At 42.1% G+C, this 17689-nt stretch overlaps 1 protein-coding gene across 1 annotated transcript; it reads left to right on the forward strand.

Annotated features, from left to right (window-relative positions):
• The first annotated feature begins 8252 nt into the window (after positions 1-8252).
• CLEC3A (C-type lectin domain family 3 member A) lies at positions 8253-15287 on the forward strand. The gene is made up of 3 exons (XM_005507112.3): positions 8253-8481; positions 10536-10616; positions 13704-15287. The coding sequence occupies exons 1-3, from the start codon at positions 8367-8369 to the stop codon at positions 14093-14095; spliced, it is 588 nt and encodes a 195-aa protein (XP_005507169.2). The 5' UTR covers positions 8253-8366; the 3' UTR covers positions 14096-15287.
• The last annotated feature ends 2402 nt before the right edge of the window (positions 15288-17689 follow it).

Consider the following 17689-nt stretch of genomic DNA (forward strand, 5'->3'; position numbering starts at 1 on the left):
ACATTAATGGAGCATCTAGAAAATGTACAATCAGACTGAGCCTGATCCTCCTCTGGGTAACGCTGGTGTAAAGGTCATACAACAAAATAGATTTTCTACGAGTATCAAGCAGACAGAGGAGAGCCTGGTCATTTTTCTTTTACTTTGATGGAGAAACAATATAAAATCAGCACTCTCCTAATCATTCCTAGGGCACTTAAGACATCTGCTGGAAATGAGAATAAACTGCAGTAAGACTGTACATGACAGAATGAAAAATTCTGTGAAATTTACACAGTGTCTAAATTACCTGGCAAATGCCAGATTATCTTCCATTTGAAAGTATTATTGGACAATATTTGAATAAATAGCTTGTTTTTTCCTGCTGCTCTAGTTACCACTAAGGAATCAAATTTCAGTTTCAAAAACTTCCAGTCTGAATGCAGTGTCTGAACTCCCTTCTCTGATGTGAAACGTCACGCAACAGACATTCACGCACAATAGGCAGCATCACGTGCTGGGACTGAAGCACAGGCCAGGTTTCGGGCTTTGGGTGGATGTGAGCATCAGCTGCCTCTGCAGGTGCGCACAGCAGTTCACACAAACATCTTTTTCCCCCTTTACTTACAAATCTTGTTTAATAATATCTTGCTTACAAATCATGTTTTGACTCCAAGTCCTCTCTAAAGACCTTCCCAGGACATTGCATAGTTTGTCAGGTGTGTGACCCTGCCAGCTGCACATCCCCAGCTGCTTAGTCCCGCACTATAAACCGCAGCTCAGGTTCTCTGGCTGCAGCTGGCTTGTGGGGTCCTGGCACAAGCAGGGGACACCGCACGAAGCAGGAAGCGCGTGGGACACAGGCTGATCTGGGAGCGTGACATGAGGTTCACACATGCCCAAGCAGTGCACACAGAGATACGCGTCTACGGCATCCGCCAACTCTACCAGAGGAATCTCATTTTTCAGGAAGAAAACAAGATGAAGAGGAGATTTGTATCCCCCGCCTGATGACCAACAGCCACTTCTAGCTAGTTATGTTATGACATGAATTCCTTCTGTTCTGAATCAAAGGATGCTATGTCCAGACCCATAAGCCCTGCTTCTGAAATCCCCCTAAAGTGCAGGTATAACTCACGTATAACTGCAGCCACATTCTTACCAATTCCTTTAGCTTTCCATTTGAAAACTCTGGGGTCCTCCTGAACATGTAATGCAGAAGTTGGAACATCCCTCAGTTTCTGAAACAGGCTAATGCTACTCGTTATATATTGCCAATATCTCAGGGTCTGTCTGCATTGTAGACATTTTATCTGGACAATATCAAGCTGGCTTTAGTGCTATCAGCAAACAAGTTACAGAACATATCAGAAAAGACAGGTAAACACACGTTTTGCTAGTCTGCACTGGAGGTGGTGCTAGTCTGGCTACAATACCCATGACATGCACTGAGATTTCATGTCCTTAAAGACAACAGCAGACAGGAAAGGTGGATATCATGCTCCCTCACCATGATTCTTTCTGCCCAAACTAGAATTCAACAGGGAAAAGTAACCAAGACTGCAAAAAAGCCCTCACAGATTCCTGTATTGTAATTAGGAAAATATTAGAGACAGTGTTTGAAACAACATCTGGTACAGTGACAGCATACAACTCATCTGAGTATCACCAAAACACAGGCTGAAGGGCAGAGCTGGAGATGCAAAGGGGTGCTATACTATCGACCTTTCACAAGAGGGCAGTGATCCCAGAAATGAATGTTATTTCTCAATAGATATATTGTGCTGTTACTGAAAAATTGCACTATATAGGTTATTGTTTTCCTTTCCCACTTTCAGCACCCTTGTGTGAGCATCTCCCAGTAGGTGATGTGTGGTTTGCACTTTCATCCCATCATGCAGGGACATGCACAGTGTGCAGCAGTAGGGCTCTGCAATATTTATCTCTGCCCCCAGCTGCCCCTTCCCCAGCCTCCAGCAAGGACGTCCCCCAAACATATACAGGTAGGTGCTTTTTTCCCCTCCTGACCTGGCAGCGAAAAACTTCCTTTACATTTTAAAGAACAGTGTTTTAGTTGGACTACATCACATGTTTTCCAACCCTGGGGCCTGGTGCATGAGCTGATTATGCCTGTGCATGGGGGTAGCGCTGCTCAAGACACAGCCAAGCAGGGTCAGCTGCTTGCAGGTCCTGTGACAGCCTGGAACTGCAGAGCTGTGGTTTGGCTGCTCTCCCCAGGCCAGGCTGGCAGCCCCAGCTGAAGCAGCTCCTTGTCAGCGGGCAGGCACACCAGCTGGGGGGAGCGGCAGCACTGGGAGGGTCCCCAAGAGCATCTCTGGAGAACGGCCACAGCACAGCAGTTGGGGACGGACCTCAAGGGTTACCTGGCCATACATGAGATGGGAACTCAAGAGCAGCGGCCTCAGCCCTCAAGCAGAACCTTCAAGTCCCCGGTGAAGCGCAGCCACAAAGGAGGGGCACGATCACACTCCTGAGGGCTGATTTTCCACCTGGTATAGGAAAATCCTGCAAACATCTACACAAGCCAAACCCTAATCCTCACTCCGGCTGGCCTACTGGCGGTACGCAAAGCTGCGCTGTTGGTAACCTGCTGTCAACCTGCGAATGTGCAGGTCGGACTGTCTGGAGAGCTTCACGGCGCCTAAATCAAGGCTTTGTTCAGACCGTTTTGTCTGGCACATGTAAGGATAAGCAGAACCTATCAAAGTTATATTAATGTGAAACTGGAAAACCTCGTATTAGGGAGAATGTGATGATAAAAAATAAAATATTTAAAGGGAGAAATTAAACGCTTAGGATGTTTTCAGATCATTTCCAGGAAGGAAAAAAGACAGCACACATTACAGAAGGAAAATTAGCCCAACGGGTAATTTGCATTTACAAAAGAGAGAGCCATATTCTCACACGTATCCTGAGGGCTAAATAATTTGAGCTGCTGCCAGTAATTCCCAACATGGAAACTTTGCCAAGCCCACAGAAGCAGCATTTTAAAAGACCCCATTCAACTCTTCTATTTGCACCTGGACTGCAGAGAAGCTGCTTTACATTTTCTCCTGAAGTCCCTTATCTTTAGAGATGATACAGCGTCAGCTGAGCTGTAAACAAGTCACTGTTTTGAGGGGAACTATGGTTTGCTCTCTTAGCACATTTTGCATAGCCATTAAAACGTTTACCTCTAAATAAATAGCTGTGTCTTTGAGGACCTTCCTGCCTAAAGAAATAAGCAATGACAGCAAAAAACCCAGCATCTACTTATTTTTGCTGCTAAAGACTTGAAGTAAAAAGGACTTGGCAACTGTACCATTCCTTTGAGATACCTGAACACTGTGAGAAGGTACCAATGCAGAGCAGCATCAGATACGTAACCAAAAATAGAGCTCAATGGCTTTGCCAACATTGCTTCATGTTGATTGGGTGAATCTCTTCTGAATTCTGACTCTCTTCTGACTTCAACAAGCAGTATTTTCTCAGCTTTACAAGCTACAACCTATATTCACTGCTATTACAAGATAATGAAAGAACAGGTGAGAGTTCTCATAGACAAGATAATGATATTTGCCCTAAATATGTGTGGTAGATGTAAGACAAGTCTTTCTGCTGCCTCTTGCAAATTGTTAACCCCAATCTCTGATTGCTAAGGTGAGATGCTTTGTGACAAATAAGAGGTACAAAAGCACTCATTCCAGAAGCTCAAAATATTGCCACAATTCATCTCTTTAGTACACATCCCTTATTTATATCTACAATTTCTTAATTTTTTGAAGCTGGCATTTACAGCATGGGAAGGGAGTAGCACCAGGCCTGTAGGTTATAACAGCTGGATTTGGAACTGAAAAAATATCACCTTGAGAGCCCTATTTATTGATCAATCAGATTATCAGTGCCACGGTGCTGGGGTGAGGCAGGCATTTGAGCTAGCAGCATCCCATACCTAAAGACAGCATGAATGCCCTAATTTAAACACTCAGTGACCTTCAGTACAGGTCACTGGTGGGCAGCCTGGTTTTGCAATAAACCTGGAGTCTCCTTTAATTCTAATAGACAGAGCAGACCGCTTGTAACCAGAAAATTTCCTTTCGAAAATTTCCTTTCAAAAGAGCAAATTAGTGTGACAGGAAAAAACTTGAACTGACTGCAAAACCCAAAAATATCATTAATAAGTTTCACAGAACCTCACATACCATAAGGTCAGCCCTTCCCTTTCCTAAACACACAGTTTGTTTGCACAAATTTCCCCAAAATAACCTTGGTGTTGGAACGTCAGCCATAATCCCACCTCATACTTGGCTGGACTGAGATCAAATCCTTAAGACTTTGCAAGGCCAAAGAAACCAAGTATACAGTAATTTTCCAAGCACAACATACTCTGGGACTAGCAGAATTTTCTAAATTTGTTACATTTAGTTGAAACAAATGAAAATCAGCCAGTGGATCTCATCTACCACTCAAGAAAGTCAGAAAAACTGATGCATGAGAGGTGTCAAACGTACTATCTTGGTGTTGCCTACTTCTGTTGGCTGTACTGCCTCTTTGGTTTGCCCCACTTGAAATTCCTTAGCCTGGCAACAGCGCTGATCAGTTTTCATTTTCTCTTTATTCTCTAACGGGATAACAGTTACCCCCACCATAGAAGCTTCTTTCCCTCTACCACATCCTTTGCTGGGTTGAGTTTTCCACAACTGAAATGCTGCAAAAAAAAGTTTGCTGCGATTCTAGTAGCAGATAGAGCCCAGCAGTTTCCCATTTGGCCAAACACAACACAACACAATTAGCCCTGAAAGCCAGAGCGGGCTGTAGACCTCAGTAAATCACAGCCAGTCCACTAGCAACACGTGAGGGGTTCTCCTTTCAACAGACCAAAGCAGTAGCTTTCTTTAAAGATACTTTTTTCACAAGTCGTGTTTAGTTGTAGCTCTGCTACTTTGGGACATAAGAAAAGGACACTATCTCTCTACATCGGGTATTATTTCACATAACAGGAAATCACTTCTGCAGCCAGACCTATTTCAGGATCCCAGCCCAGCATCCAGTCCTCATCTCACACTGACTTCTCACACCCTGTGCCCAATTGCATGTTCTTTCCACAAACCCAGCGGTGGCTGAGAATGGAGAGGAAAAACCAGCTGTATGAAGAGTTTTTCTGAGGCAGTTTACAGGAGCATATAAAGGTAGAACTGTCTGTGATGGGAACAGACCTTTTACCTTGAAGAGCCTCTGTGGAGGAACTGAAATAAACCTTTTACCAAAGGATGCTTGTGCCCTGAATGGTTCCGTTGTCTGAAAGCAAACCCTGTAAGCTGGGGGGATGGGAGCCATAAAACCAGGTGCCTGTGCAGTACAGCAGCAATGGCCTTCGCAAGAAGTTTCTTATCAAACAAAGCATTTGAAGAGTGCTTCGACGTGAACTGAGCACTTCCAGAGAAACCATTGTTTTGTCTGTACACAGAAGTTCTGCTATGCTGTGTGAATAAAAAGTGAAACCTCATGCTAGTCTGGATGCAGCAATAAAAGTATGAAACTATTGTATTTGTGTAGCACATTCTGATATAGAAAGAGAAATAATTTCTCCCAGTAAAAATTACTTTATCCACATATAACTGTGTTTACTCTCTGTGTTTACTAGCATATTCTATGCTAGTAAAAGCCAAATTACAACTTGAAATGACATTGTAATGCTGGTTTCAAGACCATACACAGACCAGGGACTCACTTCAGAGAGACTCTAGACCTCCGGTGTGGTTCTGTTTCCTACTTCCTCACAATAGCATGGGGAGTTTAAGTCTTCTCAGCAACACGTTGTGACTTTTTTCTGACCCTCATGGCCACACACTGTATACAAGAAGTTAAACTTGCTTCCTCAGTTGCTATCGATTAGTCATAAGTGTGAAACCTATTTCTCAGGTGCTCCAGACAAATCCTATAGTCTTGTGGTCTCTGACAACAGCTGCAAGGACAGCTTTGTGATTCAGGTTTTAGGAGCGAGGTCCAGCTGAGCTACTTGCAGACTGCTAAGATGCTTAGAGAGACTACTGAATGAGAGGGATGAAGCTTTCAGAACAGTTTCATTTTGTTCTTAAAAGGACATAACATGGCACACTCCAAAGAGCACAGGTTTTTACTCAGGCTCTTGGCCAAAAGCTCTCAAAATACCCAATCTGTGTTCTCTTAATCCTCCATTTCTATTAGGTTGTGTGCTTGCCTCAGCAGAGCACAAGCCTTTTTCTGTCAGATTCATTTCTCAAAAAGAAAAGAAAGCCTGTGTTAGAAAACTCATGTTCTGAGGATCATGAACAAATACATTCTGGCGCAGAGTCCTTAAACACCAACACAAACGCTTGCTGACCCCAGCCACTGGTTCTGCCTCTCAGGGCCTGTGGGACAGCTCAGCTCCATGTGAAACAGCTTCCAGGGTTTGCAGTTCCCTCATCAATGCAACCCAGAATTAGCATTGTTCAATATGTCAGGCTACAAGCTGCACTGGTTCAGGATCAGCTTCATGTGTAATTCCACAACCTCTGGGAATGAACCATGCGGAAAACTAACTGGAGGCAGTTATTGATTCAGCTGCCTGCCTCTAATTAACATATTGATGCACCAATATGATTGGGATGAAATATGGATCAACCCTGAACTTAGGGTTAGTGCTAAATGACAGATTAAATCTTGAACTAGACCCTTGCAAAGCTCCTTGTTTTCCTCTGTGACAGCTCTGTTTCAGTTCCTGCTGTGCTGGTTGGAGTGACAGCCCTTTCCACATTGAACTCGGGACCAGAATGTGCAGCTGTGTGAGCAGGACCCTGTCAGAACCACCTCTGGTGTGCTGGGCTCTGCAGCAGCACTGGGGTCTTGCATTGCTGACCCGGGGGTCTCCCTACACAATGCAACATCAATATTTGGGAGCATGACCACTGAAATGGAGTTTTATCTTATCAGGATGCATTTATGAAAAGTTTATTGGCTAATGCTTAATACACACTTACTAGTTAAAGATTATTAGGATATAGCTAGTTGTTTGAATATATCCAAAACAGATTCTATAGTTGTGTTTTACATTATAAGTATTGGGGTTTAGACTGTATGTGGGGGCTGGAAAAAGCCAGTATGCATTCATGTCTTATAACAGCATGTCCCTAAATCTCAGCTTTCATTTAATAAAATAATAAGTCTCTTGCTATTACCATTCTGAAAATAACCTGGTAATGTGAGCAAAATGTAACCAAGGCAGAGATGGCAAAGAGGTATCTGGAACAACAGCTCTGAGGCACATGAGGTGTCCCTGCCAACACCTCATCACCCAATGGTGACTTCAGTGTCAGCATTTTAAACAAAACCCCTCTTGGAGGTGGGCAGCAGTAGAGAAAACACAGGGTGAGAGCAAGCAGGTGAGGCAGGGCAAGTCAAAGACTGTGATCAACAGGCACATTGTTGTGACAATTTCATTTGTCCACCAGAATCAGCAAGATGTCCTGCTACTTCAGCAATCCCAGTTAAAAGGCAACCCCACAAAACTCAACAGAGCCCAGGGCAAATGTAAAAGATTCAAATGCAAAGTGTGCCCTGGAGTCCAGAGATACACTGTCCTGCTTCAAGCACCTTGTTCTTTATTATTCTTCTGACCATATGGTCTGGACTTGGGAACCTTTGGAAGAGTATCGCTGTCTTTTGTTCCCCTGACTAGACCCTGCTGATAGAGCATACTGTTCCTAATCAGAAATGCACTTGTATTTATTAGGCATTTAGTAACTCTTCATAAAAATAATTCATAAAATAATAAATACACTCCTCACATAACATGATTTTAATGTGTATATTTATCTCTGTGTGTAGCTGCAGTGTTTGCATTTACTCAGGGGGTGACACTGTTTTTGTTTCAGTGGAAATAGGATCATGACCGTTGTCATGACTTAATCAGCTTGGGACAGAGCCATGCTGGCTGAGCCTCTCACCTTTGTACAAGTCTTTTGGCCGCCCCTCCAAGAGGCTGGCACACAAGGTGTCTTTGAGCATCCGTCTGCTTTTCCATACATTTCGGGCTTCCAGGTTACAACAAGAAGTATGGCGGTCATTAGTGGCAGTCCCTGCACTGTTCAGTGCTGGTACAGCTTCTGTAGAAGCAACCTGTGCCAGCCGAGCTCAAAACGGAAACAGGAATTTCAGATGAGACGTGAGAACAAGGGGGTGCCTTATGCTACAGCCAGCTCGAGTATTAAACACATTCCGTAAGCAAGGAGTGCAGCCAAGCCTATCACCACGCTTTTATAAAACTGACCCCAGTCAGTCCCTACTGAGATGTGTCTGTGTGACTTGCTCTTGTAGCTGCTAAAGAGAATCTCTTGAAGCTTCTTGTTAAATTCTTTAGAAGAGATATGGCACAAACCGGACTTAGGATTTTCCTACTCATAAGCATACTGCTGCTGGATCAGACCATCAGCCAGGCTTCCAAGTTCAAAGCCAGGAAGCACAGCAAACGTAGAGTGAAAGGTACTGGGTTTTAACTGGGAGGATGGATAGAAGCTTACAGAATATGCAAGTTTACTGCCTACTTACATAACACTGCATGAACCAGAAACTAACATTATACAAATGCTTATAAACAGTTGCGTTCGTATTATATCCAGTCTTAAAAGATTTTTGTGTGAATTAGCAAGGCCAGGAATGAGTTATGGACGCAGAACTGTAAAACACTTGCTCTGTTTTGCCTGGTCGTGTCTGTCAACATCATTTAGAACTCGGGCACAACTGAGAGGACTCTGGCTGATCATTCTTAGTTGTGCACTTATGTTGACCAAGATGAGAATAGTGGAAATTCATGTACATCTGGTGAAAAAGAGCAGGATAAAATATTCGGTCTCCTAGGGTTATTGTTCCGATTTTACTATTCTCTAATTTTAACAGAATGTCTAATATTTGTGAAATATTCTCTTTACCTGTGTGAAAAGTACTGTGAAATGGCAAGCCAAACTAATGAGAAAAAATTAGCAGAAAAAGATAAGCATAAATTCACAGAGTGAAGTTTACAGAGCAAATATAACTCTGGTGAATGTTTGCAAATGTCTGTATATTTAAATTAAAGACTTCTTTCTAATAAAAGAGGATGTGGAGGTTACACTAATGGCAAATATTTAAACTCCTAGTCAATGAAAAAAACCTCACAGCTTTGATAAAGCCATTGTACAACACAATGACACTGCTCCAGGGTTATACGGTTATATATACTTCTCCTTTTGAATCCCTGTGGTTTTAAGCTCAGTGTCCTAAGGACAGGCTGCTTACATGTCTGTTTTTCCAGCATGTTTTTCTGTCAACCTTCCATTAATAACTTATGAACTTGCAAAAAATTAGTGTAAGAATGGAGCTCCTGAGGATAAGTCTCCCAATATTTTATGAAATTCAGAATGAGAGTGAAAATAAACAAACAAGCAACAACAACCCAAACCTGCCTTAGTGTCCCACTAAAAGCTGCAGCAGGAACTTGGCTTTTTCTGGGTTTTTTTTCTTGCTTCTTTTGAAGTAGAGGGACATGGAGGGGCTGCTGTGAACTGAGACTTGCAGGGAACGGGGAACCGGGAGTCCTGCGCTGGGAAAGCAGGGAGCTGTGGAGCTCGGGGGGTTATCCCCATGGAGAAGAGATGAGCTTTCTGGGGTGCAGCTGGAGGGTTAGGTGATGCAACACAGAGCTGTAGGAACTGTGCTTTTGTTAGTTCTGCTACATGTGAAAGAGCTCGTTTATTCCTCACGTTCATTACTGCAGCTTCTGGAAGGTCTGGTTACTGCTACAATCCAATTGTCATCTTGTGCAATGGAAGCTTGCCTGCTAGTTGTTCAATGGTGGTGGAATATTATAACAATTAAGAAAAAAAGAACGGAAAAGAAGATACAAAAATGGAGTTATGTGCAAATTAGCTTATTTTCTTGCCCCACCATCTTGTTGGTGCTTTTGCAAGTGCTACAAAATGGTGATTCAGATGCAATTTGTGTGACCCAAGTCACCAGGCCCTCTCTGATCTGATGGAGAGAGAAAGGGGAGGGAAGGGACATTCCAGCTCAGCAGGCTTGTCCACGTACACTCAGACTATGAAGCTGGATTATATTAGCTGCTCCTCATGGTGTTAAGCAAGAGTTGTGTGCAACTTTTATGCTTATAGAAATAACATTCCTTTGAATAAACACAACTTGTGTTCTGCTATTATTTGTATGTCATTATGCATACACCATGGTGCACAGGTTCAAAAGTAAACAGGAAAATTTCCCTGTAAATTAGATGCTGGCACACTAAATAACAACTAGCTGCAATAATCCATGGTTTTCAAACAGTTACTAGGATACAGTCCAACTGAAAATGAGATTTAAACTATGAGGGTGAAAGGTAAAGGTGGGTTCCTCCTGTTTTTTGTGGGAACCCTACAAAAATCCTTTCGTTAAGGAAGAGTCTTTAAAAGAAATCAGAAGATATCTCAGCAATGTGGTATTTTGAAACAGCTTTTAACATGTGTGTGCGCCTATCTTTTAATCTTACTACCTTTCTTTTATTTAAGAAAAAGATGACCTAAAGACACAGATTGACAAATTGTGGCGAGAAGTAAATGCTCTGAAAGAAATGCAAGCACTTCAGACAGGTAAAGCGGCTTACGTGGGCCAATGTCTTCCCAAAGTTATCACTGCCTTTGCTCCCTCCTCCACTCCCATCCCTCTATGATGGGGATTAGTGACTGGGAAATACAGCTCCTTAGGAGCGGCTGGGATGGTGAGACAAGTGCTGAAGGAAGCTTTCCAGGAAAATCAAGTCTGAACTAACAGCATACAAGTGACAATTCTTCACCAAGAGCAAGAACTAATCTGGAACAAGAACTGCTCTTTTGCTATGTCCAACCTCAAGCTGTGATTTTAGGTAGGATCAGACTAAAGCACCACAATGGGAATTGCTGGGTTAGAGAGTTTAGATGGTCAATGAGTTAGGTCCCCAGCTTTGTTATGAACACGGGCCAACTAGCAAGGCAAAAATATTCATGAGAAAGGCAGAGAACAGCCCCAAAAAAAGCTAAAAGGACCAAGCCTTTTTAAAGTGTGCAGTTTGCAACATTGAAATGTGAATGTTAACACAAAACTGAGAATACCCACTGTGGGTTCAGAAATATCCTGTACCGATGCACAAAGTCCTTTAAGTATTTAAATACCCAGATGGAAATTTCCAAACAAAATGAGAAGGGTAAATACATATGCACCTACTAGACAGTTGTGCTTTTCCACAGCTGCTGACACAAAACTTGGCATTTAATCACGTACAAAAGGGCACTGCAGAGGAAATTACATCATTCACATGAAACAGAACATTTTCCTTAGGGATGTTAATATCTGGGTTGTCCTGTTTTCCATCTTGGGTTACACAGAGCTTTTTGAGCTTTACAAAATGTTTTTATTTTAAATTTCTTGTAAGGAGACTTTAGAAGTTTCTCAAAAGAGGGAGCCTGTGCTAGACAAGCAACTCTTGTTTAAAAGTAGTTCTTGTATTGCTTCCAGAAGGAGCTTGACAGTGAGCATGCAGTGGCTTAGAAATTAAACCAGAGCCAGAGATTTTCTATCCTCTAAACTTATTTTGAGCTGTATTATAAATTCAGACCCCACACTGTTGAACTGGATTCCAAATTTGGCAAAAAGAGATCTATCGCCCCTCTAGCTCTGACTGTGTTTATTAATGGACTTCTGATACTTGAAAAAGGAGTTTTTTAAGCTATGGGTATTTCCAGACACACGTTACAATCTAACTTAATTCGCTTGGATTTCCTAGTTCCCCTTTCTACACACCATGAAATGTTGCCACATGCCTTTTAGCAACACACAGCTTCTCCCTAAAGAGGGCCAGTCCGCATCATTACTGCAGCATTGCTGAAGTAGAGAAGATCTCTCCGATCTTTCCCATTAATATAATTTTGCTAAAGAATTCCACATTTAGCAAGCATGTTCATTACTTTTCCTTGGCCATTAGCAGTTGGAAAGGACAGCATTTGAAGGATAAACCCTAATACAAAATGATGACCCTGAAAATGCAGCTAAGACATACAACGAATACCACAACTGGAAGTATTCAAACCCTGAGACATGAAGGGTAGGGTCCAAAGTAGACTTCCATATCCTGTTGATCAGATACATAATATCTTTTTTTACAAGAAGAGATGACAGGAATTAAAAATAGATTACAGAAAACATCAGGACAGAAGATGTTCATATTGTTTTATGACATATTTCTAATACAAGTACAAGATGAGTTTAAGCAATAAGTGAAATAATCTGGAAGCAGTCACATGAAAGATTCTAAAAATAATTGTTACAGGGGTGTATTCAAGGCCCTTGCTACCTTCCTCAGCTCAGAAGGAACACTCCTTCCATGAGGGTCTGTTCTCGTAGGTATTTTTCTTGGGAGAGGCAGTTTTCCACATAACTGCATTAGGAGAACTGGGTGACAAAGTTTAAGGATCACTGCTGCAACCAGCCCTCACAGACCTTGGCCTGGAAGAGCTCTGACAGCGGCTCTGCAAAGCGATTCCAGCTACACAGCGTATGCCAAATTCATGTTCTAGCACATTTTGACTTTGCATCAAGACTTCCCCGATCTGTTCCAATAGAACTGAAAGCAAACAGATCTATAAATGCAAAAGTTTACATTATTTGGTTCAGATTGTCACGCAAGCTTAGTAATATGCATACATTTTTTTTGTGTTTATAAATGTAAGTCACTTTTCCTCATTTAAATTTAGAGCTTGAAGGGATATACTTTGCAGAAGAGACCAGAAACTAAGAACTACAGAGGCAAATGTGTACTCTTCTGTGGGTGGCAATACGTATTTGTCAATCATCCAGACAGAGATTTGCATTATGAATTTAAAGTCAATATTTTTCTGGTGAGCAGGACATTTAAAATAGCACTTTTCTGTCCTGCTTTTGTTTGCTAGTGAATAGACTTAGTTATTGCATAACACTGTACTTTGGCACTTAAATATCGTAAATATGAAGAGACCTTCAGAGCTGTCTCCTTACTATAAAGCCAAATATATATTTCCTGATGACCAGCTCACATCTGCCAACAACAAAAGCCTCCATACCTCATCCATTCCATCAGTTTTAAGACAGATGAAATAAGGAAAAGATGTGTGAAAGCAGGACTATTTGCTAGAAGAAGACCTAAGATACACTGACAACAGGCCTGGGTTATATTTGAGTGTTCTAAACCAGCAAAATAAAAAAAGGCCTTGAACTAATTACATTGCTGGAGATAATCTGGGGCTCAAGAGCATGACTCAGGTTTATCAGCATAAACACAGGAAGTATTCTTCAAAGCACTTTATAGTCTAAGACCACAGCTGTCTGTCCTTGCTCTCAAGTGTCTTTTTGCTGGAGCGAAGATCATGCTCTGCTTGTGGCGTCCCTTGTAGTCGCCAGCACTTTGCAGAACGCCTGTAGCAGCCTGAACATGGCCCACCGCCCTGCTGGCTGCACACGGGCTCCTGCAGGAACAGGAGGAGTCGCAGGCAAGTCTGATCTGGCTGCTTCTTTTGGGCCCACCCTGAGGAGGTAAGAGCCTTTCATTTGCTGAGGGGCTTGTCTGTTTAATCCCCAACATACCTTTGGAATATTATGATTTTAGGAAGCATTATTCGAAGCTCTAGCCCAGGCTTTTACTGAGCATGCAAACAAATATCTATTCACAGTCTGTCTTCGTGGGACAAAGGCCCATAAGAAGTGCTACCTCGTATCGGAAGGCACCAAATATTTTCACGAAGCCAATGAAGACTGCATAGCCAAAGGAGGAACACTGGCTATCCCAAGGAATAACGATGAAACAAATGCTCTTCGAGATTATGGCAAGAAAAGCATACCTAGAGTGTCTGAGTTTTGGTTGGGTGTCAATGACCTGATAAACGAAGGGAAATTTGTTGATGTCAATGGCATGGCTCTGCAGTACTTCAACTGGGATCGCGCCCAACCAAATGGGGGGAAGCGGGAAAACTGTGTCTTCTTTTCTCAGTCATCACAAGGCAAGTGGGTGGATGAAGTCTGCCGTACTGCCAAAAGATACATTTGTGAATTTCTGATCCCATAACTATATGTACAAATGGCCGTGACCATGTTTTGGGTTATTAACATGCAGTGTTGCTTGTTAGTAAAACCTCCCACTCAAACAGCAGCAAGTTAAAAATATCCATCTTCTGCATTGTACTCATTCTTTTCTGAAACAGAAGTTCTCTCTATTAATTTATTTTCTGTTCAGATGCTAAAAATGTTTACTGAGTGCTCTTACTATGTCCAGAGATATATATTATGTTTTCACCTACATTGTGTCATATTTCAGCATGTTATTTCAACCTGATGTTCAGGTTGCTGGAATTTACCTCCTATTTCTGTACTTCATATCTCCATGGTAGGATAGTATTGAACTCAGAGCTCCAATGAGTTTACTCCAAGTTTACAGAGGATTGCTGTATGGTGACATGTGCCAATATAAGGTGTAGGGATCCTTACAGTTTAGTGTTTAAGAGGGACTCTGGGATTACGTGAGCTCCTGTGAAAAATGGCCACCATCCTTGTAGAGTTTAACAGGATGGATCTGTGACCGAGAGCTTTACCTATGGGTTGAGGAAGCCAAATGAAACAGAAATCTGATGTTAATTTTTAAACTACATGGAGCTAAAAATGATACATTGATAGAAAAAGGGGAAGTACCTCTTCTAAAACATCAGTTAGTCTAAGCATGTTTGCTTCTAAATGTCTCAATTGTGGTTAAATATTAGATGTCATTTGGAACGTTCCCATAGATGAAAGCAACCTGGGATCACACCTCCACCATGTAATGCCTTCACAAGATGTGCAAAAGCCGTCTCTCCTGCAGGATCGGAAAGGGGCTTTGATTTCAGACAGTAGCATTGCCCGAAGGCACGAGGACGGATCCCCTTTCTGAGCACAACCTCCCCGCCTGTTCCCCTCTCCACACAGCCGGCGGGACGCCTGACCCACAGCGAGGAGTGGGGCCAAGCCACGGCCACATGCAATTCTTCCCCATTTAACACACCTGACATTTGAAAATGAAGTTAAATGTGCTGGTTATTTTTTTTTTTGCTTTTCTTAACCTCCCAAGGAACCTTCATGTTATAAACTGCGGTTTCTCTCTTGTGTGAAGGAATTTTGTTTAAATATTTAAATATATTACTGCTTGAAGACTAATTCCTACTTTTCCTCTTTTAGTTGTACATGATTTTCTCAAATTACGCAATAAATTTGCAATTACTGGTATTTAACTGTATTAGTATTTTTGACAGCTTACGCATCCAGCTGAACACCATCCTTTCCTAGGGCTTTGAGGGTTGAAAAGGGGTACTGTCCTTAGGCATATTATATATATATATATATACATATACTGTGTGTATATATATATATATAGTGTGTGTATATATATATATATACGCACACACACACACCTTTTATTTACTAGTGTACCTACGTGCCACAGGCCAAAATTTCGATCCCTGCTTGCCCAAGTGCTGTATGAGATGCAACTCTTCAATGTATCACTGTCATGTGTTGTAATTTAAATTCCCAGCACTTAATGCATTGTAAAATAGGCCTGATTCAGAATCCTTTTACTTATCTCAAGTTAAAACAAAGAAGTAGTCCCCAGATATCTCCAATTTTCTTTCAAAATCTACCAACTTTTACTGAAGTTGTGAAGCAATTCTCCTTTTACCTACTTTTCAAGGTGATTACAAGTCTGCATTTATTTCTCCTGGCTTTTTTGCCTCTGGCTTGTCTGAAACAGTTTGATATCTCAGCACATCCTTACAGCTGCAGTCAAATTGAAAATTCACCACAAACTCAAGACTTGTTCAGCCAAGAACTATCAAACTTTGATGAGTTTATAAACTTATACCCTATTCAATCTATTTAAGCCATGCCTATGAAGTTCTACACAGGAATTAAAAATGTTTATAGATACTATTAGTGGACATTTATCATCCAGTGGATACAGATACCAGAGAAAGATAGAGCTACTCATTTAGTAGTGATTTGCTTCCCAAAGGCAAACCTCACCAAACAGAACTCAGTAATGAATTTGAAGGTTCCCAGCCAAATGCTAAGTACAGAAAAAACAAAGGGAGATGTAAATAGGAAAATTGATGGAGGAAAACCAGGTGGATGGGAGGGGTGTGTTTGTGTGGAGGGGGAACTCCTCCAGAAAGGCCAACAATGGGAACAGGACAGACAGAAAAAGTAGAAAGGCAGCAAGGAGACAAACTCTCTTGTCAAATTAACTGCCACTAACTTTCCTCTCAATGACTGAATGTGCCTGTGTGAAGTGAGCTCAGAGTGAGGAAGAGTATCTGCTGCCTGGTGGGCCTGCTCTGCCCTGCTGCTGCACTAGTTCTTGTCCCCAGACCTTCTCTCTCTCCTGATGACATGGTATTGCCCATCTTTTCCATCCCAGCAGTTTAGGCTCCCTTCTCTACCCCAGTCTCCTGCAATTAGTTTCTGAAATCCTCTGAGGTCTCCCAGTGACATTTTCCCTTCAAATTCCAACTCTGGGTTCCTCATCTCTGCAAAGGTCACACTGAACTGTGCTGCAGGGACTCCTGCTCCCCAATGCATCACATTTAGCTGGCAAAAGGGATCCAAGAGCCAGGAGTTTTGCTCGTGATTCCTGAGACTGAACAGGCTGGATTAAAGTGTTTTCCCCGCTAAGCACTGCTGTGCTATTCTGCTCTGCAGATGGGCCCTGTATCGTGGAATGGGCAGTCAGTGATTTCCCGTTTGCACTGGACGCTCATCACAGTTCAGGTGGGAATTGCTGGGGCAACCGTGAATTCAACGGGGCCACACTGCAGCAACTTTCCTCTTCATTGCTGCAAAACCAACCACAGAAAAAGCTCCAACACTCACACCTAGTGGCATAAGAGGAGAATGCAGGATTTACAAAGTTTGAAGTGCCATTTGAATGCAATTACTCTAACAAATACTGCTTCTAGTTCCTTCCAATTGCTCGCCAAAGGAAATAGGTCCAACGTAACATGTGTGAACATCTGCTCGCATGTTTGCAAGAAAACAGAAAATATGTATTTTTTTAAAGACTTGATACTAATTTTCAATAGTGCTTAACATTCAGCTGCTAAACCTACACTTTTCATGATAAAGATTACCAAGTTTTCATTTTGGAAGAAAAAAAAAATAAGGTTTTTATTGTTGTTGGTTGGTTTTTAGCTCAAAGTGTTTTGCGCACTCTATCTTGACAGACCAAGCAGTCATTGTGATAAGAGCCTCAAGAACAGTGCCCTGAATATACGATAAGACAAGATACAAAACCTAATGCATTACAACATCCCAACAGGTTAAGTAACAAATGATTTTCCCCCTACTTATTTCATAATTATATTTGTCCTCCTACCTCACATGTGATGCGTCCACAGATTTCCCCCTCCTTTGCTCCACCCAAGGGAGAACTCATTCTTTCTCCTTCCTGACTCAAAGGAAGCCAAAGCTGAGTGTGGGCACCCAAGTGAGAGTTGCACTCCAACCTTTATAACTCAACAATAGTAGATGTAACACTCAAGTTACCCTGTAGAGTGGCACAGGGTTAGGTCACCATTCCCCGCTCCATCCCTACACAACTGATCTCCTACTAATTCAAGAGGTTGTCCATTGTAGCACT

Source organism: Columba livia, chromosome 13 (assembly GCF_036013475.1).
Source record: "Columba livia isolate bColLiv1 breed racing homer chromosome 13, bColLiv1.pat.W.v2, whole genome shotgun sequence".
Classification (NCBI taxonomy): domain Eukaryota; kingdom Metazoa; phylum Chordata; class Aves; order Columbiformes; family Columbidae; genus Columba; species Columba livia.

Excerpts from the sequence above, each read along its gene's own strand:
- CLEC3A (XM_005507112.3), top strand. The coding sequence starts at position 8,367 with ATGGCACAAACCGGACTTAGGATTTTCCTACTCATAAGCATACTGCTG. Across the intron at positions 8,482-10,535 it reads CAGCAAACGTAGAGTGAAAG|AAAAAGATGACCTAAAGACA; the intron begins GTACTGGGTTTT and ends CTTTTATTTAAG. Across the intron at positions 10,617-13,703 it reads AATGCAAGCACTTCAGACAG|TCTGTCTTCGTGGGACAAAG; the intron begins GTAAAGCGGCTT and ends ATCTATTCACAG.